Source organism: Ostrinia furnacalis, unplaced genomic scaffold (assembly GCF_004193835.3).
Source record: "Ostrinia furnacalis isolate ACB-3 unplaced genomic scaffold, ASM419383v2 OfSCF6632, whole genome shotgun sequence".
Lineage (NCBI taxonomy): Eukaryota > Metazoa > Arthropoda > Insecta > Lepidoptera > Crambidae > Ostrinia > Ostrinia furnacalis.
Window position 1 is genome coordinate 367 of NW_021136871.1, and position 25,992 is coordinate 26,358.

Genomic DNA, 25,992 nt, shown 5'->3' on the forward strand with positions numbered 1-25,992 from the left:
GCAGCATCGCAGCCGAAACGTCAAGCCGTGAGTACACAAACTCATTAATAAACGTCGCGTTTAGACCAGTGTCTTTCTATTTTACTTCTGAAAGTGGCCTGGACCTCTTCCACATCGCTCGACAGCGAATGCAGGCTGCTCTCCCAGTCCTTATGCTGGAGCACCAGGTGTTCCAGCGTGTCCAGATCCCGAAGGATATGTCTGGCGATCCTCTGGCAACTTTGAGCTGTCTACCTAAATACTGACACCAGCCGGGCTACGATTCCCATGGTGATAAAATCTTTACGATGATTTTAGATGACAAATGTATGGGCTTGTCGCATAAAATCGATAAAATGGCGCCATAAAAGCTTATCGTGGCGCGTATCCCAGCCCTTTAGGGTAGTTAAATAGACAGAAGATTTGACCCAATACCTCTGAAAATTTTCAAGCCCGCCCGAACGGACGACGCCGCGAGCCGCCAGTCTGCGACCAGTTGTGACCACGGCTGCAGCATCGCAGCCGAAACGTCAAGCCGTGAGTACACAAACTCATTAATAAACGTCGCGTTTAGACCCGTGTCTTTCTATTTTACCTCTGAAAGTAGCCTGGACCTCCTCCACATCGCTCGACAGGGAATGCAAGCTGCTCTCCCAGTCCTTATGCTGGAGCACCAGGTGTTCCAGCGTGTCCAGGTCACGTGGGATATGGCTGGCGATTCTCTCGTGCAGCTGCCTCTCCAGAACGTCCAGACGTTCCAGAAGGTTCGAAGATTGCTCCGTGAAGATGCGCGCGGCATTCTTGGATTCCTCTGCGAAAGGGAACTGCTATTAGTACTGGGTAATTGAAAATGCTTATGTTATTTCTTGTAACTACTATGCAATAAAGTTATGTGCTATTTCTGTCTTTTTTTTCTGTATACGTTCTCTGTCCTTAACTAAGTGATGTTCATCGTAAAAAATGTTTCTTTCTTTCTTTTTCTTTAAAGTTTTTCAGGGATTTTTAAGAGTTAGAGCTGTTTCGCACTACGTCCGATCCAATCTGTGGAAATTACGCGCTCTATGTGGAATAGACCAGGTGCAATTTGGGCAGGTGCTCTAAATGGAATACGTCGGAAAATACGGCCTGGAGTAGTCGTAGAACTATTGTGGTAGTTTACGCATCAAATAAAGCCTCATAAAGGTAGCAGGAAGGCGCTGGATGCAGTGCGCTACCAACCGGCCATTGTGGAAATCATTGGGGGAGGCCTATGTTCAGCAGTGGATGTCCTGTGGCTGAAATGATGTTGATGACGCATCAGTTTGGATTTCCATCATATTCCTGCAGAGTTTTGTTAATGCCTATTTTGACGGCATTTAATCGGACGTAATGTGAATCTGCTCTTAAAACTTTATCTCTCTTAAATCTTAAAAAAAACAATCTAAACGTTAAAGAGGCATTCGTGCTTAATTTGCACTTCATAGACAATTTGTGTCAGTAATATCGAAGTTATCACTTGAAATAATTTAATACCTAAACATAACTCGCACTTATGTCAAGGGCAATGCCTTTTAGTTGCCAATAATGTCCACGATTACGTTTTGACCTTCAATTTTATGACTACATTTAACCGAATTCAATTACTTAATCTAAGTATGTTTTTAAAAGCTAAATTAACATTTAATAAAAATCATAACAAACGTCTTATCACGAAACTTGTAAACAAACATTGAACCTGTAATTACAATCACCTGATAACCGCCATTCTATAGTGGTCCTTTCTCTGATTCGCCTCCGAAAAACCAGTCTAACTTTGCTGTACATTTAAACTACCAAAATATACTAAGCTGAGACCAAATACTAGCATCCCGGCTGACTGAGTGTGATATAACTAAATTGGGTCCTACATTCTGGAGACACAGACTGTTCGTAAACAGTTGACCAAATCATAATTTAAATTTTTAAAACAAATAACAGAACACTGGCTGAAAAAACTGACAAGTAGCACCAGATAAAAAAATAAATACTTAAAACTTTTTCGTAAGATCTACATCGTATCTTATAACCTCAAAGCACGGGCTCAGTTTGTACACAGGCTGACTTTCATCTAGGTTCACGCCGCCTTACGTCAGTCTGAAGGCGATCAATAAGCGTAGACTGTCCCGCCAAAAGTTTTAGCCCATAAAATAAGATCTAACTGCGCTGTTACAGTTATAAGAAACGAATTACACAATGAACTTTATGAAGAGAGATCGTTGCGCTGATTTTAACTGTAGTTATGTGATTTATTAACGTTCAGTTGATAATTATTTTCAATTAAGTATACTTTCAATTTCAGTGGATTCGATACTAACGGAAAATACTAGGTTTTCGTTATTTCCGGATTAGATTTTATTTAAGATATAAGTACTTGGCAACGTAAAGGCCTAAAGAACACCTATGAAAATTATGCACGAATATGCTAGACTTATCAACAGGTGTCAACAGCAGATCTCATTTTAAATGAAACTTAACTGCAGATTTGACTTAAAATCATCTTACTGGCAGCAAATCCATGAACAGGAAACTAAGTGGTACCTAAATTAACATGAATATTGTACAAGGTATCGTATTATTACCAATTTCAATCCTTATGATGCAAAGTTTAAATTTTACATTGTTTTGGCCCTGTATCGTGCATCAGAGTTGATGATTCTCATGATCCACATCACAGCCTTTAAATAGGTAGGAAGGTTTGAAAACATACTTTTGTACGTATAGTCCAGTCAATGAATGCCTTAACGACGGTGTAGAGAGAAATCCATGGAACACAATTTCTGACCTCGGGAATTTATTTAGCCTAGTTAGGTGGTGAACATAGCAAAAGTCCCTGCCCTTAGCCCTTGAGCCGGCGGGGAGAGGGGGGTTTAAAGGCACCACTTTTCGGTTTTTCGCTTAATCCTCGGAAACTATGCGTCCTAGTGACATGACCACTATGAACCAAAAAAAGCTTATTCAATTTGCTACAGGTGAGACAGTCAAGTTTTTCTACATCTTGTATAGTTTTTGCGGCATCTGCTCTAGAAGGTCTGTAAAATTGGAAATTTTATTGTTGTCTTACATGTTCCTTTCAGGAGAAAATCGACTAAATCAACATTGAGCAAACACTATAGACATGCGGGAGCATGTTAAGCCTAGTTCCATGGAGGGGACTGCACCGTGTGTATATTTAGACGAACCAATTAGAGCCACTTTTGACTCCTCATCATTCAAAAACTACTGTGCATTAACACTTCAAATTTGGCTCATGTATTGAGACTTGCAAGATGTACATCAGCTTCAAATTTCATAAATATAATTTCCAATATTACAGACTTTCTAGAGCAGATGCCGCGAAAACTATACAATTTATAGAAAAACTTGTCTATCTCATCTGTAGCAGATTGAATAGGTATGCTTTTTTTGGTTCAAAGTAGTCATGTCACTAGGACGCATAGTTTCCGAGGATTAAGCGAAAAACCGATAAGTGGCACCTTTAAACCCCCCTCTCCCCGCCGGCTCAAGGGCTAAGGGCGGGGACTTTTGCTATGTTCACCTCCTAACTAGTCTAAATAAAGTCCTGAAGTCAGAAATTGTGTTCTACAGTTTTCCATCTATAATGCTTTATTGACTGGACTAGTAGCGTAGTTTTATACTATAGTTTAGTGTACCTACTGGTCAGTTCTAGCATATGACACCACCCACACGTCAAGGCATTGCAATGTAATCTGTCAATCTGGGCGAAAAGAACCAAGGTCAATAAAATTTAGGATGTTTTCTGAAACGGCATGAGATCATAATGTGGGACATAAATTTCGCACAATTAAAGGCGGGATTGGCACAATTATTAGTGCAAACAATTATTGGGTTATTAATTTGACTTTGGCATTAACAGCTCGTGGGTGAATTTAGTTGCATAATAAAATTATTAACCTACCTAGTTTTAAAATTTAGGTAGGTACGCCTACGCAGTAATTCATTTATTTGGCTTGTTATTTTTTTCAGGAAGAGTACGTATGGCGTGTTGCCGTAAGTTCTGTTTCTTGTATCCAAATCTTTACGAAAGACTACACGAACTCCATAAAAGAAAATAAAGGCCTAAGCCAATTTTTAATGCAATGATTGAAAATGATTATTTTAGTATAAATTTTTAGTTTTCCGCTTGCCTGGCGTAATAAACTAGACTTCTTTACCTTGATCCTTGATTGATTGATTGATTGTAAATAATACGGGACTATACAGCTGCTCCACTGGTTGGGTTTTTATTGGCGGTCAAATAAAAACCCAACCAGTGAAGGTCAAGTTTGTCCCGAGGGAAAGTTAAACTGACATTGGACCCGCAACGAAATTAATCAGAAGAACATAGGAGGAGTTTGTAGTTAAGGTTCGACTTCCCTCCAGTAAAATAATAGTAAATCCTTAAAGGTAAATCGTGGATAATGGTCTCGCTCTATTTCAATGCTATTTTGTTTTTCCGAACTTAATCTGTGGTGGCGTCATAGACAAAAATGCGATAGTAGGCGTCTTCCTATGTCCTTAAATTTAATGGCAACCACCGAATGAGGGTCAATACCTAAAAATTGCCCTTGTAATTGAGCAGTGACATCACGCGTAGGCACACTACATAATACGTGCGTGCGCGCAGCCATTATGGAGGATCTAGGGCTGATTGACACAACTGGACAGTTTTATAATGTAATGTAAGAAAAATAAATAAATAAATAAATAAATCTTTGGACAATTTCACACAGCGCCAGCTAGCCCCAAAGTAAGCAACTTAATGCTTGTGTTATGGGTGCTAGCTTAACGGGTATACTACTTATATACTTTTTTTTTTAATACATAAATATTATACATAGTCACACCCAGACCCGTCACAGAAATTAAAATTCATCATTTCAATTTCTGCCCGGCCGGGGATCGAACCCGGGACCTCTCGGCATAGTAGTCCGTTCTGAACCACTACACCAAACGGCCGACCTTTAACTTAACGACCTTCAAATAAGTTTGAAATAAAAAGTTAGGATAATTCTCTCGGTTTTTGATAGTATTTTGGGTATTTTTCAGTCGAGTACCTACCTAGAAACTCGAATAAAAATATCATTTTTGGTCTTTTTTTACGTTTTCAACCGTTGAACTATTTAGGGCAGATAAACGGACTGGATTTAAATGAAGAGACTTCTTTGCCGCAAACAAATTGTGAATGAAAGTTTGTTTTATATAAAACTTTAATGTAGTGGATATGGTTTTAGATCGTATCTTTTATCATTGAACGCGCTATAATATTCCTGTGACATACCAAAATCCAAGTTGATGTCAATATAGGTACACGTACCTGGCTTAATACGCTGGTAGGCCAAAAAGATTATGAGACATGTGAAGGCTCCATAAGAGCAAAACTTTGATTTTTTATTCCTAGTTTTTTAATTTAATATTTGACGATTTGTAAGCACTATTTTTTACAGTCCATACAAATAAAGGAATTTTGACTTTTGTTTTTTGTCTGGCAGCCCTAGAGTCATAATAGCTCTGATATGACCAGGAGATTCAATGATGACACATTGGAAGAATCTAAGATGTCGTTAGTGGTTCCATCACAGGTCAAGTGTACTTGGAATCAGTTGTAATGTATTGTTTATTGCATGTCTTATGTCAAGGGCAATTAGGGTAGCATTGTCTAATAAGGTTGCTATTAAAGTCCCATCAATTGCTTCACTTGAAACTCACAATTTTGTATATTTTTTGAAGATACTCGTATTTTGGGTTCTAAAATATTTACCTACTTACTTTGAGACGAACCTTATTTTTATTATGACTAAGGTATACAGCTTTTTTCCGCATTATACTTTCTTATTTGTAACTATTAATAATTAATTACCTATTGTAACGCCAACATCAGATCTAGATTTACGAGTAGGTAGGTATATTATTTTTAGGTGCGTGTAAATTTCATTTTAGTTTAGGTTTGTCTATTTATTAATATTTTGCCGAAGGGAAATAGGAAATGGCTTAAACTCAAATATCTTATTAATTTTAGCATAATAAAATGGGATATTACAACGTGTCTTAAAACTTTAATATGTAATTATTTTACCATTAAATGTCTAAAATAAATGGTGTTAAAATTACCTGATCCACCTTTCCCAAAAGAAAATATTCGCTTAATTTTCTTCATTGCTGTACCAAATAGCACTTTATCACTTCCCAATAAAGTCCACTAGCACAATACACTATTTATATTTAACAAATTGGTAAGAAACTTCTTCGAATACGTTTTCTCCACGGAATTAGTCATTTCACTGTTTATTCACATAAGCGACGAAATGTATCCTTTTGAACCAAAATTAAACGCTAAAAAAGTGAATAAATTGACCAGAGAAAAACAAATGACTGTTGCCATATCTCTTAAGTATTAAGCCAGACAGCAATAAAATAAAAGTACTTAAGTTAATAAGACAACAATAAGGTTATTCAAACAATAAAAAAATAATCTGTGTGGGGTCAACTAGCTCCCATTTGACTTGTAAGTCGAATCAAATCAAAAATATTTATTCCATTTTGAGCAGTATTTTGGCACTCATGGAAGTCAAAAATAATTTAATACAAGGAAGCCGTTATGGTATGATGATTCAAAACAACACAGTTTACAAATTACAACAATGAGGAAGCCAAAAACATACTACAACACTCTACGTTGATAAAAAACAAGCCTCAACAGAATAGCAAAAACAACTTTCGATTTCTGAATTAAAAACAATTCATTATATTTCAGGCGATTTTATAGAGTCCTATCTTTTCAAATGCCAGTAATATTGGCCGTATAACTTAAAACTTTAAAAATGACCACCGTATAAACCAAATAGTTCGTTTCACTACTACGAGTGTGTAATAAGTGTAGAGCACGCGGATCTAATTGTAACTGACAGCTCTCCCGTAGGACGTCGATAGGCATACTAGCGTCCTTTGTCACCGAAGAAGATACAGCGACCATGACCGCTTGATACTTGCAAGAATGTGATGGAAATAATTGGGTATTTTTTTAATAGGGCAAAGTAAATTTTATTTAGCACCTATGTAGTTGGATGGAACTATCAATCAAATGAACGTATTTTTTAATTTAAATATCGATTTCACATAAGTTTTGTGAAGCTATGTGCCTTTGAAGTCAATTATATAGTATTATGAATAACCTTATATAAGATTTACTTTTGAACTTACTGACCATTATTTATCGAGTTGACAGTGCTGATAAGGGTTCATTTATAACGGCATAATGCAATATATTATTTCGAAATTCTGGCCTATTAAAAATAATCATATTCTTATAATTTGACCAAGATTATGTCATCCTAGTATAAATAGCCAAGGTGCAACGTACACCCACACTATAAATTGCGCTATCGCTCCAGCACTGACCATTAAATGGCAGCGTATCTTCAGCCGCCGACTGTACAATTGACCCATAACTCGTCCAATAATGGACTCTACTTACATGCAATAAAGGCCATTCAGAGATAGTAAACAAGACCACGAGTTATTTTAAACGCTCGCGTCACATATCACAACAGTTGTTATTCTGTTCAAATGTGTAACTAACTTTCCCACTAAGATTTTCAGTTACATCCAAGAAAGTTGGGATTAAGGAAGTCTAAATTATAAGGTCTCACATGCCCTGGTGGTTAGTTTATTAAATCAAACCACAACTTTAGCTGTTGGAGGTTCGACTCTTATCAAACTTTTCGTATAGGTACGATTTGGATTTTGATCTATGATCATATCGAAGATTCAGACATATAGATGCTATTGTTTCTGGATACTAGGCATCCAAATAAGTAATTCACTAGACATAAATCGTTGTTAAAATTGGGATAGACACAAGCAATTGGCAATAAGGCCGCATGCAACGGACACCCTAATAACCGCCATGTGTTCCAAAAACACTGGCGCACTGCAATCTTCCAATTAGTCCAATAGAAAAAACTATTGTCCAATAATGGACACGAAACTCTCTGGAACTGACGGTCAAATTATTTCCTTGGATATAGCTGGTATTTTAACAAGCCGACGTCCGTTGGTGAATTGACCTTTTGATTTGATTCCTGTAGTGCTACTAGGAAATAGGAATGATACCTAATCCTTTGATGCGTGTTTATTATTGTATGTTTAGAAAAGGTTATACGACACACGATCTATAACAGTCTTTATTTGAAATCAAACGCATAATATGAAAATGTCATATTTTCTCTTGGTACATTTAATCTAAAGTAAAGATCTGCTTAGATTTCAGGTACTATGTATCTATCTTACCTTCAGCTCCAGCCCTTCCCTATACCTCATCAAATAAGTGGTTGACGTCATAGTTCTCTTTGCTCACACGTCACAGCGATATAGTGACGATATCACCTATAAATTTCATTTTTTCTTCTGTCTCACGTTCCGTAGCCATCTCTTGTGAATTTTAAATAAACAACTTGAAAAAATCGAATTGCCTAAGGCGGGAATCGAACCTACGACCTTTCGTTTGCCGGGCGACTCCCGCCTTAGGCAGTTCGATTTTTTCAAGTTGTTTATTTAAAATTTAGATTGTGAAGCCACTCTAATCGCTAAGGAATTTTAATAATCTCTTGTGAACAATCTCCATCAGATCTACGAAGTAATATGTCAGTATCTTGAGAACTTACCCTCAGCTCTAGCTCGCCTCTCGAACTCGTCGAACAGGCGGTTGACGTCATCGATCTCTCTGCGTAAGCGCCGCAATTGTGGGTCGGCGGGGTCGCCTTCTGCTAACAACTTCTCGGCGTCTTCGTTGAGAGCGCGCCGGATGGCTTGACGCTGTTCCGAGCCCATTGCTACGAACTGTGGAAGATAGAAGTATTTTAGAACAACCCATCAGAAAACTACTATGTTCTTCTGGTTAATTTCGTTGCGGGTCCAATGACAGTTTAACTTTCCCTCGACAAACTTGACCTTCAATAGTTGGGTTTTGTTGGCAGTCAAGCTTTAGATCCTGGCTATACATGAATCGCAGCGGTGAGAACGAGAGGTGAGAATAGTCCCGTTTAACTCATCAGATAAATTGTGCCCGAAGTATTGCATGGCCATATGAAGAGTTTTAATTTAAAAGTTACATAGGACCGACAGATTTAATCGAATTAAACCAAAATACAGGTAGAACCATAAAGATAATGCTCTCGGAAAATCTTCAATAAAAAAGAAATGTACCTATTTAAAAAAAAAACGAAATTAAGCTAGTTGGTTTTTTGTTCGAGAGCATAAAATGGGTGACTCGCTTACCTGCGGGAAGTCCCATCCCTTCACCACCTTGATGGTGGCAAAGATCATGTTTTGGCGCATCCTCAGCTGTTTGCGTTGCCAGAGCTGGATCACCTGCAATAGGAGCATAATGTCAGCCCACATAATACCAAAGGAAATACGAGGATAAACAAAGCTGGCAATATTCCCTTGCTTATATTCTTCATATTAAAAATTAATCTATAATTTTGTGGTTGAGGATTCCGTGTGAAGCTCGCTGCCAGCTTCGGCATGATCATCAGTTTCCATCAGGTGAGATGCAAGCCAAGAGCTTCCTCGATGTGGATAAAAAATTACAATGCCTCCTTACACTATTTTGTCTTTTACGGAATTTACGAGACAAAAAGTCCAAATCTTTAACCACTAATCGTGAGGTTTTTTATGGCTGAGTTGCACCACCTAACTTTGACCGTAACTGTGACGATAACCGGTGTTTTTTGTATGAAATTTGACAGATTTTTGACGTTTGTCAAAGTTAAAGTAGGTGGGTGCAACCCAGCTTTAGATTTTTCTAGATTAGGGTTGTAACAAAATTGAATTAAAATTGAATTGAAGAAATGTTACCTTATAAAACAACAACAGTATGAATCCACATAAACACACGAATAGCACATCCACAAAGCGTCTCAAAAAACCAAACATTTGATTATTATTCATATTGAAGTCCAGTATTAGTCCACAAAACAATTTAAAAAAACCTTTATTTTAAACATCGCAAAACATTTCAAGTTTATAAACAAACTCTATAAATAAATAAACAAATGCAACTAAAGTGCACCCCACCAAAGATGTTACGAAACTACGAGTAAGTATATTATTATGTCAGTATTATGTAAAGCATTTAATCAGTAATGGGTCATCGGTAAACATAATTTACAATTGATACGATTGTTTTCCCTATTTAAATATTTATCAGTCAATAAGTGGTTTTATTTTTGTATCACTAATGGGAAAGTTATAAATGCGGTAACATTTAAATTTTGAAAGAAATAATATTGTCATGAAATAAGTAGTTATTATTTACTAGCTTTCCGCCCGCGGCTTCGCCCGCGTGGAATTTTGTCTGTCACAGAAAAACTTTATCGCGCGCGTCCCTGTTTCAAAAACCGGGATAAAAACTATCCTATGTTCTTTCCCGGGACTCAAACTATCTCTATGCCAAATTTCATCAAAATCGGTTGCGAGGTTTAAGCGGGAAAGCGTAACAGACAGACAGACAGACAGACAGACAGACAGACAGACAGAGTTACTTTCGCATTTATAATATTAGTTGGGATTGGGATACTTTGGATATTTTTAGCGTCATCTAATCCCAAACTAGTACTTTGCGCAACAACGGACATTACTTTACTGGGTACTTCTGCTGTGGTGAAAATCGCAGGAAGGATCGGAATACAACAGCGCAGAACCGGTTCCTATGGAATCCTTGGGGAAGGCCTTTGTCCAGCAATGGACATAATTTGGCAGCGGCGGGGTTAGTCCGAAAAACGTTATCTTGGCAGTTTGGTAACTGGTTAAGGTCGCAGAAAGTACATGAGTGCGGGCAGCGCAGGAACGGTAGCTCAGAAAGTCCTTGTAGTAGGGANGAGTGAAAGCCACCTATTAGTCTTCTGATGCTGGATATGCTGACCCAAGCAGACCCATCCTTACAGTATTAGTGTTTCATGGACTCCACATTGTATTCCACATGCTGTTGTTAGGCCCATTTTGTGGGACATGTGATTCGTTCCATAATGCCCAGTTTGCGTACCTGTAATCATAGCTGGGCACCGTTAATCAAATAGTTAACTTCGTTAATCGTTAAACCGTTAATAAAAAAATTAACTTCGTTAAACGTTAAAACGTAACATTTCACAAGATTTAACGCAAGTTAACGTTAATCGTTAATCCGTTAACACATTATAATAAAACGAAAAAAATAATTGTATGCAAGGTTCAAATAATTTCGAAAGCTTGTATCGCGCATGGAATTTATTCCTCTTTTTCAGGGTTCCGTAGTCCTCACAAGGAACCCTTATAGTTTCGATATGTCTGTCTGTGTCTGTCCGAGGTTTTGCTTGGAAAATATTGGCACTAGGGAGCTGTAATTTTGTAGAGATATGTATATTAATCACGCCGACAAAACGGTAGAATAAAATTTAAAAAAAAATTTTTTTAGGGTAGCTTCCCTACATGAATTTTTTTTCATCTTCGACCTCATTGTGTGGGGTATCGTTGGATAGGTCTTAAAAATGGCTTAGGGGTTCCTAAGACTTTTTTCCATTCAGGGGTTTGTTTGCAAATTATTAAAGTTTAAAGTGCCAATTTTTGTTCGAGTAGGGCGTCCCCCCCTCTAAAAACTAAACTGTTGGCTTGAAAAATCTGGAAAAATTCGTGATAATACTGCTATTCATGAACTTTCAAGGAAAACTATAGCGGTTAAGATACATCAATTAGTTTGAGAGTAATAATCATTTAACTCATGTATTACAAAATTTCTTAACTAGTGAAAAATCCTTAGAAGAAAATATGAAATGTGACTGTAGATGAAGTTCTGAAGTATACTGTGGTAACGACGGACCACTACGGAACCCTACACTGGGCGTGGCACGACACGCACTTGGCCAATTTTTTTTGTTTGCGTTACAAGTAGTGATGAAACGGATAGTTGTTTGGCCGGATACCGGATACCGGATATCCGGCCAGCTGCTAGGCCGGATAGCCGGATATCCGGCGGCCGGATAGTTGGCCCATTGTCTCGTTGCATGTCGTGACGAGTTTAGCGCCGCATAGGTATTTCGAACGCGATCAGTGGGTCTATTAGTAGACTAGACTAGTCACTTTTCGAAAATCGAATTCATCCGAATAGAATGTCAGATTTTGCCACTTGTCTAAGGGGCAGATTAATTCGGGCGATTTTGGTTGCCATCGTGAGTGTGTGATTGAATAGCAAAAATTTATTTGGCAATATTTTGACATTAACAGACATTTACCATTTATGTCGAATCATTAGAGATAATAGCCCAGAAAAAGAAATTAGTTTTTTGAAAGGCCTTAATATGGCTTTTTTGTAACTTTTTGGACTTTAAATAAAAGCCGTCATTATTATAAGCCATTTTATTGATATTTATTTACCTCAAAGATTTAATGTATTTCATTTTATTAATAGGAAATTGTCGTAGTTTTTTAATATCCGGTATCCGGCCGGATAGTGAGTTACTATCCGGTATCCGGCCGGATAGTAAATTTAGGCCGGATATCCGGCTTACCGGATAGTTACCGGATATCCGTTTCATCTCTAGTTACAAGCTTTCGAATTTATTTGAACCTTGCATAAGTACAGTCACGGAATGAAAAGGTTCGTCAGTTTTCAAATTGATTCCTTCAACGAATCGCGAGCACATATTACCTTTTGAAACTATGTTACAGAATAATCTCGAGTTAGAGAAAATAATCTTTAACTGTTCGTCAGTAAAGTTCAAAATTATTCAGATCAAAGTTGTTTGACGATTTATCTTGTCAAGAAGATTATTATGATTGATAAACTAAAACCTTCTTGTTGGTTCAAACCGCCATTATAGTTCCAAAATACTGGATTGTCCTGTCGATGACATTGACAGTGGGGCGCCACCGTCAATACCGGATCGCTGGTTCAGATTTTTGCCATGTTGGAAACCATATAGTTGAACCCTTTTGTACCCTTTGCACCACCGGCCTGCACCACTGGTGGTGCAAAGGGTATTTTTAAATCCCTCTTGCACCACCAACAAATAGTGCTGTGCTACCATCGACTGTAAAACTAGTAGTAGACTGTATACATGTTATAAATTAATCAAAACCTACCTAAAAGTTTTAATTTATTTATTGCAGTGTAATAAACTCATTGAAACTTCAAGGGGAATTCTTGGCGGGAAATTGAAGCGTCACCTAATAACATGATGTGTGAGGCGTGGCTGTATGCATGGAACAGCGTTTAGGAGTTGTTTACCTTTCATCATCACCTCATCAACATGAAATGATGACTACAAGTCACAAATACTTGAATGACTTAAGAATAAAATAATATGAAAAACTTAACACGTGCCTATAAACATTTCACTTCAGACCCACGATACCCCGGGCCTACATACATACAACGAATAATTAGTAGGTACCAGAGCAACATAACCATAAATGAGCTATTTTAAGATACATGATTATTTCTCGGGACAACCAAGAAGAATTTGATATAGCTCCTTTATGATTATGTTGCCCTGGTACTTTAATACATAATTTTTAGTAACTCTTTTGAAAATATTTAATAGCCCTTGTTACTCAGAAAACTATTTGGATTTTAATAGTGAAAATATGTTGTCAAATCTGTCCAGTAGTTTCGGAGCCTATTCAGTACAAACAAACAATCAAATATTTCCTCTTTATAATATTAATATTATATAAATTATAATTATAGATAATCGTTTTACAGTTAATGGTAGCGCGGCACTATTGGTGGTGTAAAGGGGATTAAAAAATACCCTTTGCACCACCAGTGGTGCAGGCCGGTGGTGCAAAGGGTACAAAAGGTAGTTGAACGATGGTAGCGCCCCCCTGTCATTGAGTTTGGTGGGACAGTTCAGCGTGGGTCATCTATATTATTTCTTTTAAATAAAAAAAACTATTGTCAATTGGTCAATGTCATCATTGCATTGCACTGATGGGATAGAAAAATAAACAAGCAAAACCTTAATCGTTAGCAAACGTCATATTTATTTACATGTTAGCAGCACTGTTTCTTGCTGTTATGTTGGCAGGTTTGACTCTCACAGTACCTATTAGTGCAAGCGAAAACCGACACTAAGGTGACAAACCTTTTCATTCTGCGACTGTACAATTATTTTTTTCATTTTAGTACAACTGCATTTCAGAATAAAAGCTTGTTTTTAAAAAAGTTTTTTAATTATTATAATTTTATTTTACACTTTTTATTAGCGTATCTCAATCTCAGAGCCTTGGTTCAATTACAATAAGTGCTCGAAAAGACAAATCCAGCAAACCCAAACTCGATAAGTTTCCACTGTTTCGTTTAGGAATTTCTATGGCCACCTCCTGACTCCATCATCAGGACCCTGGACATCATCTAGTACTAACTAAAGTGCACGAAAAGACAAATCCAACGAACCCAAATTCAATGCGATGCCGCCGTAGGAGTTCCTATGGCCACCTCATGACTCCATCATCAGACCAGCTCAATGGTACCATAACATTGCATTGTCATCGTACTTACATAAGTATAACTACCAAATTTCAGTTCAATCGGTTGGAGGAAAACTGGTCTTAAATTCAGTTGCAAGAGTTGTCCCACACATACCTACTAACAAGTGTCGTTAGTGAGCTGGTTACAAAAACTGTTGTTTTGGGTTCTGGAAGTTCTGAAAGCCCGAACGTACTTGTCAGAACGCGTTTTTCTAGCGTTTTTCAGCGTGCTTTTGGTAAATAGTAGGTACTGGATTAACGATTAACGGACTTAGGATAATTTAACGGAAGTTAACGAGACCGTTAACATTTTTTAAAGTTAACTTAAAAGTTAATCCGTTAATAGAAATGTTAACTTCGTTAATTAACGATTAACGGATTAACGAGTTAATGCCCAGCTATGCCTGTAATTGCTTTCGCATACCTTTGAAAAGTTTTCTTCATGACCCTGTATTTCCCTTTAGGAATGATTTGGAGAGGCTTATATCGTTGGAGCTTTCCCATTCAGCCCTGTTATTCTTGGATATGGCCATATTATGGCCATGAGGTACCTAAGCTTTTAGATAAAGGTACTACTATCAGTTCTGACCCAATAGGTATCGTCTCTGACCCTTGTCTCGCTAGACTGTCCGTGTATGTCCAGGTATCCCACATTAGGGACACTTAATCATGCCTCCAGAGTTTGTTCATCTTTAAGATTGCATCTAGAATACTTAATTCTAGACTCAACCTTCACTGAGGCGATGGCTTTGTTTGAGTGCTGCCTAGCTGTAAGCTAAGGGTGTAATTATTGCGTTTCTTACACCCCTGTTTTTAGTGCACACATAATTATAGCGTAGAATTCAGCTTGAAATACTGTAGCAAACCTCCTTAAACGTTCACTGTGTTTATTACTACATGCTTGACTATGAACGAGTGCTGTAAGTGCCCACCAACCTAGGCAGTTTTGTATCAGTATATCAAGGGCAGTAATTATGTCCTTATGATTTTTTCAAATTATTTAAAATTTAGTTGGTTCAAGGGGTTCGCGTATAGGGTCAGTTGCAAGCAACCGACTCAGTCTTCACTTTACCCGACTGGTTGGGGGTGGACCAGAATCGATAGCAACATGGAGCCTACATGGACCATTTGCCCGTAGCTGCCGAAGCTTGCCTGGAAATGGTGAGATGTAAGTGCAAGACGTAGTGCAGAAGCTGGTGCTGTCTGAAAAAACAACTATAATGGTCACAGCCGTAGCCTTTGTGTTAAAAATAATCTCCCGTACTATGATAATATCAATCCTCACTTTCCTCAAACTTACCTTTCCGTTATCACTGGTACAATAGTATATGTAGAAATAAAAATGTTAATTAAAATAATATTAATAATCATTAGACGTTTAGACAAATTCAAGTTCTTTATTTAGTGCTTTCTTCTTATGATATTTTCAATAATACAATGCATTTAAACTATTTTCAACCTTATGTCTTACACATAGAGTTCAAAATTAATTGAAGAAAAAATACAAATCATGGTAGCATGATGTGCCAGGAACTCTAAATAAATTCTAAAATAATAATCTTTACTTGCTTATGAACCAAATAGTATGAATTCATGGATAAAATAAAGATTTTTTTCCGACGCGCATTAAAATTCGCCCGCTGTGTCCTGAAGAAAGATTTTTTTCACCTACTTTTTTCAAAAAAAGTACCATACAATGGTATATATTTATAATCCTGATAAATGTAGCTTTCAGTACATATTTTTTTTATTAGATTATCTCCAATGGTTTAAAAGTAAACGACGTTTATTTAAAAAGATACTTTTTGGTTTTTGTGAATTTTACTCCATATTTCTATTTTTTTGTATGAAAAGGCAAAAAGTTTGTTCTAGAAATGAATTCGCCATCCTTTAATTATCCGAAAATGACACCACACTTGCCCTAATACTCATAGTTTTGAAGATATGGGCCTTAAAATGAAGCTCGGCAGAAGGAAACTTGCCCCCCCTCCCCCTGCTACCACAGGGGGGGCTCCCGATGTCTACCGACGGAAATCTACTCAGGAGCACCCAAAGAACAACTGGTGCAAAAATGAGCCTTCTATACCAAAGTGGAGGGGTCTCCATACAAATCATTGCACTAAATTCCCTACTATTGGGGGAGTTTTTTATCCAGCAGTGATGTCTTTTGGCTGCAATCAACGAACGTAGAAACTTACCCTATCATAAGCGTTGCGTAGCCGCGCCGCAGCGTCGACGGCCTCCTGGCAAGGCGGCGGCAGCTCCAGCACCGCATAATTATATTGCTCTCGCGACTGTGCGACGGGCGCCCACAGTGAGTGTGCGAGCGCGACAGCAACATAATTACGCGCGAGTGATAAGGATGGGTAGCTTGGGGTCATTGGACAACATTCTACGTGCTCACAGACCATACTACGAGTATAGCAGTGACGTCATTTGGCTGAAACGAACTTACCCTATCGTAAGCGTTGCGTAGCCGAGCCGCAGCATCCACAGCCTCTTGACAAAGCGGCGGCAGCGCCAGCACTATATGCTAATGTTGAATGTGCTGGCGTCGCGTTATCGCGAGGCGACGACGTTCAAAAGACGCTACTGTGAGAGTGACCTAACATTAGTAGCTACTTACTCTATCGTAAGCGTTGCGCAGCCGAGCAGCAGCGTCGACGGCCTCCTGGCAAGGCGGCGGCAGCGCCAGCACCGCGCCCGGCAGCTGGAGCTCCGTGCCGGCGCCGCCGAGGCGCACGCGCCAGCGCACGCGGCCAGAGTTGGCCGTCACGGTGACTGACGAGCCTTTCTCAATGGCCACAGGTCCGATGGTTGTGGAAATCACTTGTAGTAACTATGTCCTTGTCCAGCATTGGACTCCTTTGGCTTAGTATTTATCCTTACCCTATCATAAGCATTGCGCAGGCGTGCGACAGTTTCGAATGTTGCTATCCCTCTCACGCTAAGCAAGATACCAGCATAACCGACGGTGACAGATAGACCAGAAACTCGTAAACAGCGTTTCGGAGTAGCCCTATAATTCTTACCCAATCGTAAGATTTGCGCAGGCTCGCGGCAGTGTCGCAACAGTTTCGAATGTTGCAATCCCTCTCACGCAAAGAGAGTTGCTATGGTCTGGTCCGTGAGCACGTAGAATTTTGTCCAATGACCCGCGCGAGCGATAAGGATGGGTAGCTTGGGGTCATTGGACAATATTCTACGTGTTCACAGACCGGGCTTTAGTATGAGCGACGGTATCCATTAGATAGTCGTCATTTCTCCTTACCCTATCATAAGCGTTGCGCAGACGCGTAGCAGTGTCGCGACAGTTTCGAATGTTGCTATCCCTCTCACACAATGCTATGCCTCTCACACAAAGCAAGATGTCAGCATGAGCGACTGTGATAGGTAGATCACTACGTATACAGGGTATCCGAGTAGCCTATCGTAAGTTTTGTGAAGGCGCGCGGCAGTGTCGCGGTAGTTTACAATATTGCTATCCCTCTCAAAGAGAGTTGCCAGTATGAGAGACGGTGTCCATCAGATAGTCGTCATTTCCCCTTACCCTATCGTAAGCGTTGCGCAGCCGAGCAGCAGCGTCGACGGCCTCCTGGCAAGGCGGCGGCAGCTCCAGCACCGCATAATTATATTGCTGTCGCGACTGTGCGACGGGCGCCCGCAGTGAGTGTGCGAGCGCGACAGCAACATAATTACGCGGCGATAAGGATGGGTAGCTTGGGGTCATTGGACAAAATTCTACGTGCTCACAGACCAGACTATAGCAGTGACGTCATTTGGCTGAAACGAACTTACTCTATCGTAAGCGTTGCGTAGCCGAGCCGCAGCATCCACAGCCTCTTGACAAAGCGGCGGCAGCAATAGCACTATATGCTAATGTTGAATGTGCTGGCGTCGCGTTATCGCGAGGCGACGACGTTCATAAGACGCTACTGTGAGAGTGGCCTAACATTAGTAGCTACTTACCCTATCGTAAGCGTTGCGCAGCCGAGCCGCAGCGTCGACGGCCTCCTGGCAAGGCGGCGGCAGCGCCAGCACCGCGCCCGGCAGCTGGAGCTCCGTGCCGGTGCTGAGTTGTCGGTCACGGTGACTGACGAGCTTTTGTCTATGGCCACAGGACTGGTCGTGTGGTAGAAAACCTTGGAGGAAGTCTTTATCCAGCAGTAGACTCCTTTTAACTCCTCCTAAGTATTTATCCTTACCCTATCATAAGCATTGCGCAGGCGTGCGGCAGTTTCTAATGTTGCTATCCCTCTCACGCAAAACGAGATGCCAGCGTGAGCGATGGTGACAGGTAGACCCAAAACTACGTAAACAGCGTTTTGAAGTTTAGTCCTGCAGTTCTTACCCTATCGTAAGATTTGCGCAAGCGCGCGGCTGTGTCACGGTAGTTTACAATATCGCTATCCCTCTCACGCAAAAAGAGTCTGGTCTGCGAGCACGTAGAATTTTGTCCAATGACCCCAAGCTACCCATCCTTATCGTTCGCGCGTAATTATGTTTCTGTTGCGCTCGCACACTCACTGAGGGCGCCCGTCGCACAGTCGCGACAGCAATATAATTAGTATGAGCGACGGTATCCATTAGATAGTTATCATTTCTCCTTACCCTATCGTAAGCGTTGCGCAGCCGCGCCGCAGCGTCGACGGCCTCCTGGCAAGGCGGCGGCAGCGCCAGCACCGCGCCCGGCAGCTGGAGCTCCGTGCCGGCGCCGCCGAGGCGCACGCGCCAGCGCACGCGGCCCGAGTTGTCCGTCACGGTGACTGACGAGCCTTTGTCTACGGCCACAGGACTGGTCGTGGTAGAAAACCTTGGAGGAGGCCTTTATCAAGAAGTAGACTCCTTTGGCTTAGTATTTATCCTTACCCTATTATAAGCATTGCGCAGGCGTGCGACAGTTTCAAATGTTGCTATCTCTCTCACGCAAAGAGTGACGCTAGTATGAGCGACGGTGCCCATCAGATAGTTCTCATTTCTCCTTACCCTATCATAAGTGTCGCGACAGTTTCGAATGTTGCTATCCCTCTCACACAATGCTATCCCTCTCACACAATGCTATCCCTCTCACACAATGCTATGCCTCTCACACAATGCTATGCCTCTCACACAATGCTATACCTCTCACACAAAGTAAGAAACCAGCATGAGCGACGGTGACAAGTAGACCCGATACTACGTAAACAGCGTATCCGATATACGAGTAGCCTATAGCTATCGTAAGTTTTGCGTAGGCACGCGGCAGTTTCGAATGTTGCTATCCCTCTCACACAAAGGGAGATTCCAGCATGAGCGACTGTGTCCATCAGATAGTCGTCATTTCCCCTTACCCTATCATAAGTGTTACGCAGACGAGCGGCAGCATTACGACGAAACGCATTCGTCGTATTATAAGGGACCTACACTAGCGTCTCTCATGGGTCGTCCTCTTGCCAGCGCTTACGCAGCGTCGAGCTACCAATGCTACATGCTGAATGTCGCCTCGGATTTACGTAGTGCTGGCGTCGTTCAAAGCATGCTAGTGTTGTGAGTATGCCCTAACATTAGTACAGTTTCTTACCCTATCGTAAGCGTTGCGCAGCCGAGCAGCAGCGTCGACGGCCTCCTGGCAAGGCGGCGGCAGCGCCAGCACCGCGCCCGGCAGCTGGAGCTCCGTGCCGGCGCCGCCGAGGCGCACGCGCCAACGCACGCGGCCCGAGTTGTCCGTCACGGTGACTGACGAGCCTTTCTCTATGGCCACCTGGTGACGAAACGAATAGTTAGAGGGATATTCGTGAAGAAACTGTGGTGATCTATGTACGCCACAATGAAAACTCATTGGTCCACCCGCGGCGCTCCGTCCCGCGCGCTCCTGGCCGGCAATAAAAAAGAAGGTTTTATATTGTCGCCTTTGACACTTCACTGCGACTCGCTCTTTTAATTTTATTCGGATTGATAATTTTATTTCTTTTATGTTTTTGTAATATAGTCATTGTAAATATATTTGTTTATTCAATGCCGCTTATAATTTGATATACATCTACCTCCGATAAATTAATGTGAGGAGACGTTCGATTCGTCTCCCACAAAACGTTAGATAGCTTTTCTTTATGGCCATCTGTAGAGAACATTATTAAGTCTTATAGCAACTGCTAGATAATCGAGTTATCGCTGTTTCTCTAGAAGTACCGACATAACGATATTATTATAATGGAATACGAAAAGGACCTTATTCAAAGCCCTGATGAAACACACAGTGGAAGAAACAGTAACTTGTATTAAAAAAATAGTGAAATAACAGCTTTTCGCTAGGACCGTCTAGGGGCAAAATTCACAGTATGTCCACTGAAACAGTGTCTGTCAAATATCCCTACAATCGGTATCGATTAGAGACATTCAGCAACAGCGCCATCTATCGCCCAAAACCGTAACTACATTAGCATGCTTTTATAAACTCGGATTAAATAACGCTATCAATTGTCTAAAATCGAAACTACATACTCACATTGGCATGCTTATAAGCGCACACAGTCTCTGCTCTCAGCGGCCGGGTCACAGGCAAGCGTCGTTGCTTCACCAGCTTGATCTGAGCTTCACCGGCCTCATCTGAGCTTCCTCTACCAGCCGCGAGACTTCACACAGGAGACTCGGATTGGGGAACATAAATAGCGCCATATATCACCAATTACCGTAACTACATACTCACATTGGCATGCTTATAAGCGCACACGGTCTCGGCTCTCAGTGGTCGGGTGACCGGCGAGCGCCGTTGCTTCACGGGCCTGATTTCTTGAGCTTCTTCTACCAGCCGCGAGACGGCGCTGCCATGGGCATTTAGTTCTTCACGAAGGTCCTGCATGCCTTTGAGGAGGCGTTCTCCTTGGTCCAGCGTGAATTCGGATTGGGAGAAGGTGGTGTTCAGGGCTTCTTCGCGCCTGAAAGAAGAATTGAGATTAGCGTTTGTATTTTTGTTGCAGAAAGAAATGATTTAAAGGGTGGGGAAAGAACCTAATGGACTAATTTTTTACGGATGATTATTTTAATGTTTAAAAGAATATTTTTCAAACTATTTTGTTATCTGTGAATTCAAAATTAATTTACTTTTCTCGATAAAGTAGTTTAGCGTAAACACTTTGTTAACAAACAAACATAAATATGAGTAGATGTATCCTACTAATATTATTCGCTGGGTGCGAAGTACTAGGTGGGGGGGACATAATCTATCGCAGCGCTCATGGTGGTCAAAAGTAGAAATAATGTTAGCTCTGTCATCAGATGTATCTGTCAATGGCAAAGCGATTCTACATAATACATTTTAATATCATTAATTAATCGCATGAAAAGGGTCCTACTGGGAACTTAAATAAAAGAGTGGACTGTATTTCGATAGGGCTGTTTTAATAGCCGTTTACAATTTGGAAATAACTAAACTATACAACGTGGTAGTACAAAAATGAGTCACAGTAGTTGTTGTGCACAGATGTTTGCCTTATGATGAGAGCGTGAATTATTGAACTCTGCCCTTGTTTTGTTCTTAATTCTTCTACATCTCGGACTTGTCCAGCCAATACCAACAACTTTCCTTTAAATACGGTTTGTGGTTGGAATTTGATATTGTAACTCTCACAAACCCGGTCTTCAAAACGATACTCATTTCGATCTGAAAACGATATTTAATTTATTACTAGCGATACAGAAACATTTAAATATATTTACTGTTATATAATGAAACCGTTAAAGTAGCTTTTTCTTTTTGTTTTACTGTAAAACTACAACTATAAATGAAGTAAACAAACCCTGACACAATCAAAATTAAACACACTTTTTGGACTTACCTCATTTGATTTGAATGACCAAAATGATTTCAAAACCTTTTTTCCACCCAAATCGTGGTATCACAACAATTTATTAGTTGAAAATATTTGTTATTTTTTCATTTCGATATTTTTTCACAAATATACGACCTAAATGTCAATGTGACAGAGCCCACAAAGTTGTGGACGCTAGTTGGCGCTGTAATCGTGCACGGAGCCAATAAATGCAAAAGTTAGGATATCTGGACGTTTGTTACTCTTTCACGCAAAAACTACGGAACGGATTTTGACAAAACTTTACAGTATTAATGTTTAAAACCCAGAATAACATAATATAGGCTATAATTTATGACGATCTGTGACAAACTAAACTTCACGCGGGTGAAGGAAGCAGCAGGCAAAAGCTAGTTTTAAGATAACACACTTATCTAAATGAGAACTGAAAGTTAAATAAAATGGAGATCAGTCATAAAAGTTATTTACTACTTTTGCAAATTAGGCGTTCAAAGAGTAAATTAATTTGTTCCATAATTTGAGCCAAAGCTTCGAAGGAACTCAATGACTTTTTGTTGTTCGTACTTACTTCTGAATCCATTTCTCTGCCTCCTTCACTCCCTCAAAGAAGTTGTGGTACTGCGTGGTGTGTTTGAGGTGGGTTTCGAGGCATAGCGTCAGCTGGAGAACCCACGCCCATTGCGACTGCATCACCTGTAGAAAACATTGTTTAAACCGATCAGAAATATTGACTCTGACATTTACGCCCGTATTAATCCTTCAAGCTCCGCGAATCTAGACACAATAGATAATCAATTGTTATGACATTAATTAATGCCGTCTGGGACTCAATCGCTTAACAAACGATGCTTGCTAAGTGAAGCAGCAAATCGAACGCACAGCTTTGAATAGAGCTCTGCGATTGGTTCGTGTGTCAGTCACCATGTGCGTTCACGCGCACTATGAGACCTCATATAAATGAATACAGGCGTTAGTCTTTAAACTTTAATAAGGCTCTGGCGAATATATCTCCACCATTTCTTTTTAAAACAGAAAAATGGCTTACTTATCATAAGGCATATAGAGGGCTATGAAGGAGCAAGACCTTTTCTTATTTACAAATGAAAAATGGAGGGTTTAAGGCCCTCGGGCCTCGCCAATGGCGACTTTTTGTTGCGCGTTTCGTAAACAAGCGACAGCATCGCTACACGTGCGTTAGTCGCATTTGCAATGATTTGCAAAAGTCGCCTTGGGCGAGGGTCTTTAGATGTGTGGTTTTGGTCAACCCCAATCTGTGGAGGTCATCTATCGATTAAGATCCCTCTCCCCCGTCCTCCAAAAATCGACTGACACATAGCAAGCACGTTCGACGATCGTTTGAGCTTCAAATAACCATTTGAACTATCGATTAATAAATCAATACACTATATGGCAACACTACCGTGATAGTTTTCCACAAGAAAAATGGTTGTTCACAGCTATGTTTTTACCTGCAAGTGTGACTCAATCGTCTTTGTAGCCGGGTGGTGCTGAGCGATCAGGGCCTCTCCTCTGTCGATTACGTTGCTGAACTGGAGCTCGCGTTTCTCCAGCGAAGACATCAGTTGCTGTGGGAGAAGCGACCTTATTAGTGAATAAATAAAGTGCATAGGGAGAAATTGAAATCGACATGCTAGGATACTCATGAGAATATGACCAACTTTTGCAGTAAACTTTAATTTGAAAGATTTGTTGACAGAATACAGAGCCATGCGAGTAATTTTAGCTCTCATTTGTTTAGAGGACCCAAAAGGAAGTAAAAACGTCACAGCATTTTAAAAAATATCTTTCTGAAGATCTATTAAATAAAACACATTATCGCTAGACTAGTATATAGTTTTGTGTTTAATGTATTTTACAAACACTAAAAAATTTAATGCAAACGTCTTTCATATCCATAAAGAAAACATCCTGTAATTTCCAGCACGTTTTCAATTTCATCCGTTCCAAGCGACATCTACAAAACAATGAAGCAACATCGAGAAATAAATACGCAAAACAAATGAATAACAAAATATAGTGTAAAACAAACCTCGCTATCGTCCCCAAATGAATGCTTGCACAGATAACAAAATATTAAAACAATTGCAAACGCTACGACAACATCTTGTTAGGAAGGGTAGTATTTTTAGGCGACGCTTGGCAACACTGACGTGTGACGTCATAGAGTGGTAAGTATCGAATTGTCAAATTAGTAAGATTGGCAACACCAATACTAACTTTACGTTAGCTTATTGTCCCTCTGCTGGGCAAAGGACTCTTCCATGATTTTCGCTATTTGATAGGAACCCATCTTTATAATATACAAATTGAATGCATTTTAGGTTCTTTTTTGCATAATTTTATATCAAATGTTTCTTAAAAATATGCGAAGGTTTGTGAGAATGACTTAATTAAAAAGCAATGATGGGTGAATGATTCAACTGATGATGATGAAATGCATCATAAAACTATACACATTACAGTTCTTTGTATCGTTTATAAACAATATTTATTTTTTATATAAAATTTTCAGTGCAGCCAGCCTCACCCTAAGCATAAACTGTACACCGTGTATTAGGTAGGTCAGTAAAGATCGTTTCATCCACGAAGACGCGCCCCACCATTCTTCCGCTAATGTTTGAGTGTTATCGGTACACGCTAAATGATCCATGAGTACACGCACACTACAATAATGCCGCTCGGATTGCTCGGATCAAACTCCCCGCACCCCGTGACCCTCGATCAAACATTGGTGGGCGCGTCTTCGTGGATGAAACTATCTATACTACAATACTCGATTAAACCAGTTAAAGACTTTATACTGTGGTTGGTTAAAATGTCCTGGTTTCCATCAAAGCGGAGCGAAGAAGTGTCAGGCTGTAATTTTTTTCTATAGAATTTGACAGCCGAGGCGGCGCGGCGTGGAACGGAACTGTGCGGAGCGGAGACAAGAAGTGGAAATAATGAAATCTGATTGGTTATTCAACACACTTATCTGCTCCGCTCCGCTTTGGTGGAAACCGCGCCTAAGGCGTGCCTAAAGGTTCAGCCAAACCGACGCGATCAGCCGGCGTACAGCGATGGCGATGAATGCTTGTAAGTCTGATCGCCATCGCTGCCGGTTGACCGCGTGTGATCGCGTCGGTTTGGCTGAACCTGAAAGAATTCCTCTGTTGAGGAAGGAAGCTTAATTCAACTTTCACGTTCGATGACGTATGCTTTAGTGATGTATTCTCACCTCATAATAGTGTTGTACTGCAGGCAGGTTGATGTGTGGGTCGGCCCAGTCTCGGGACAGCTCCACTTGTTCTTTCTCGTTGAGCCAGTTCAGTTCGGCTGTGGCGGATTGTAAGAAATCTTGGAGAGCGTCTAGGTCGGACATGCTGTGGAAAGAAATTACACGTCAATATGTGAAATAACTTGACTAAAGCCCGGTCTGTGAGCACGTAGAATTTTGTCCAATGACTAGGGCATGCAATTCGGATATCCGGATATCCATATTATTCGGATATTCGCCACATTTATTATTCGAATAGCATCTATATAATTATTCGGTCTTTTCGAACAATACGAATACGCCTTTCCTATTAAAAAAATGTAAAAATATCTGACCGCAAACTACTTAATTAAACTTAAAACTATTAAAACTGCAGGCAAGAAGTTAGCGGTAAGGTTAGATGAATGG

General features: G+C 40.2%; 1 protein-coding gene across 1 annotated transcript in view; it reads right to left on the reverse strand.

Annotated features, from left to right (window-relative positions):
* Window positions 1-574: 574 nt before the first annotated feature.
* The window catches only part of LOC114362575 (plectin-like), a gene marked incomplete at its 3' end in the record, with an annotated part of 103,900 nt that continues 78,482 nt past the window's right edge, over window positions 575-25,992 (reverse strand). Inside the window, exons 14-21 of the mRNA XM_028318029.1 lie at window positions 25,546-25,690; window positions 23,777-23,893; window positions 22,876-23,000; window positions 21,185-21,413; window positions 20,060-20,239; window positions 9,271-9,363; window positions 8,658-8,832; window positions 575-790 (exon numbers count right to left, since the gene is read on the reverse strand). Of these exons, the coding sequence (XP_028173830.1) occupies window positions 575-790; window positions 8,658-8,832; window positions 9,271-9,363; window positions 20,060-20,239; window positions 21,185-21,413; window positions 22,876-23,000; window positions 23,777-23,893; window positions 25,546-25,690 (1,280 nt within the window). The remainder of the gene's footprint in view (window positions 791-8,657; window positions 8,833-9,270; window positions 9,364-20,059; window positions 20,240-21,184; window positions 21,414-22,875; window positions 23,001-23,776; window positions 23,894-25,545; window positions 25,691-25,992) is intronic.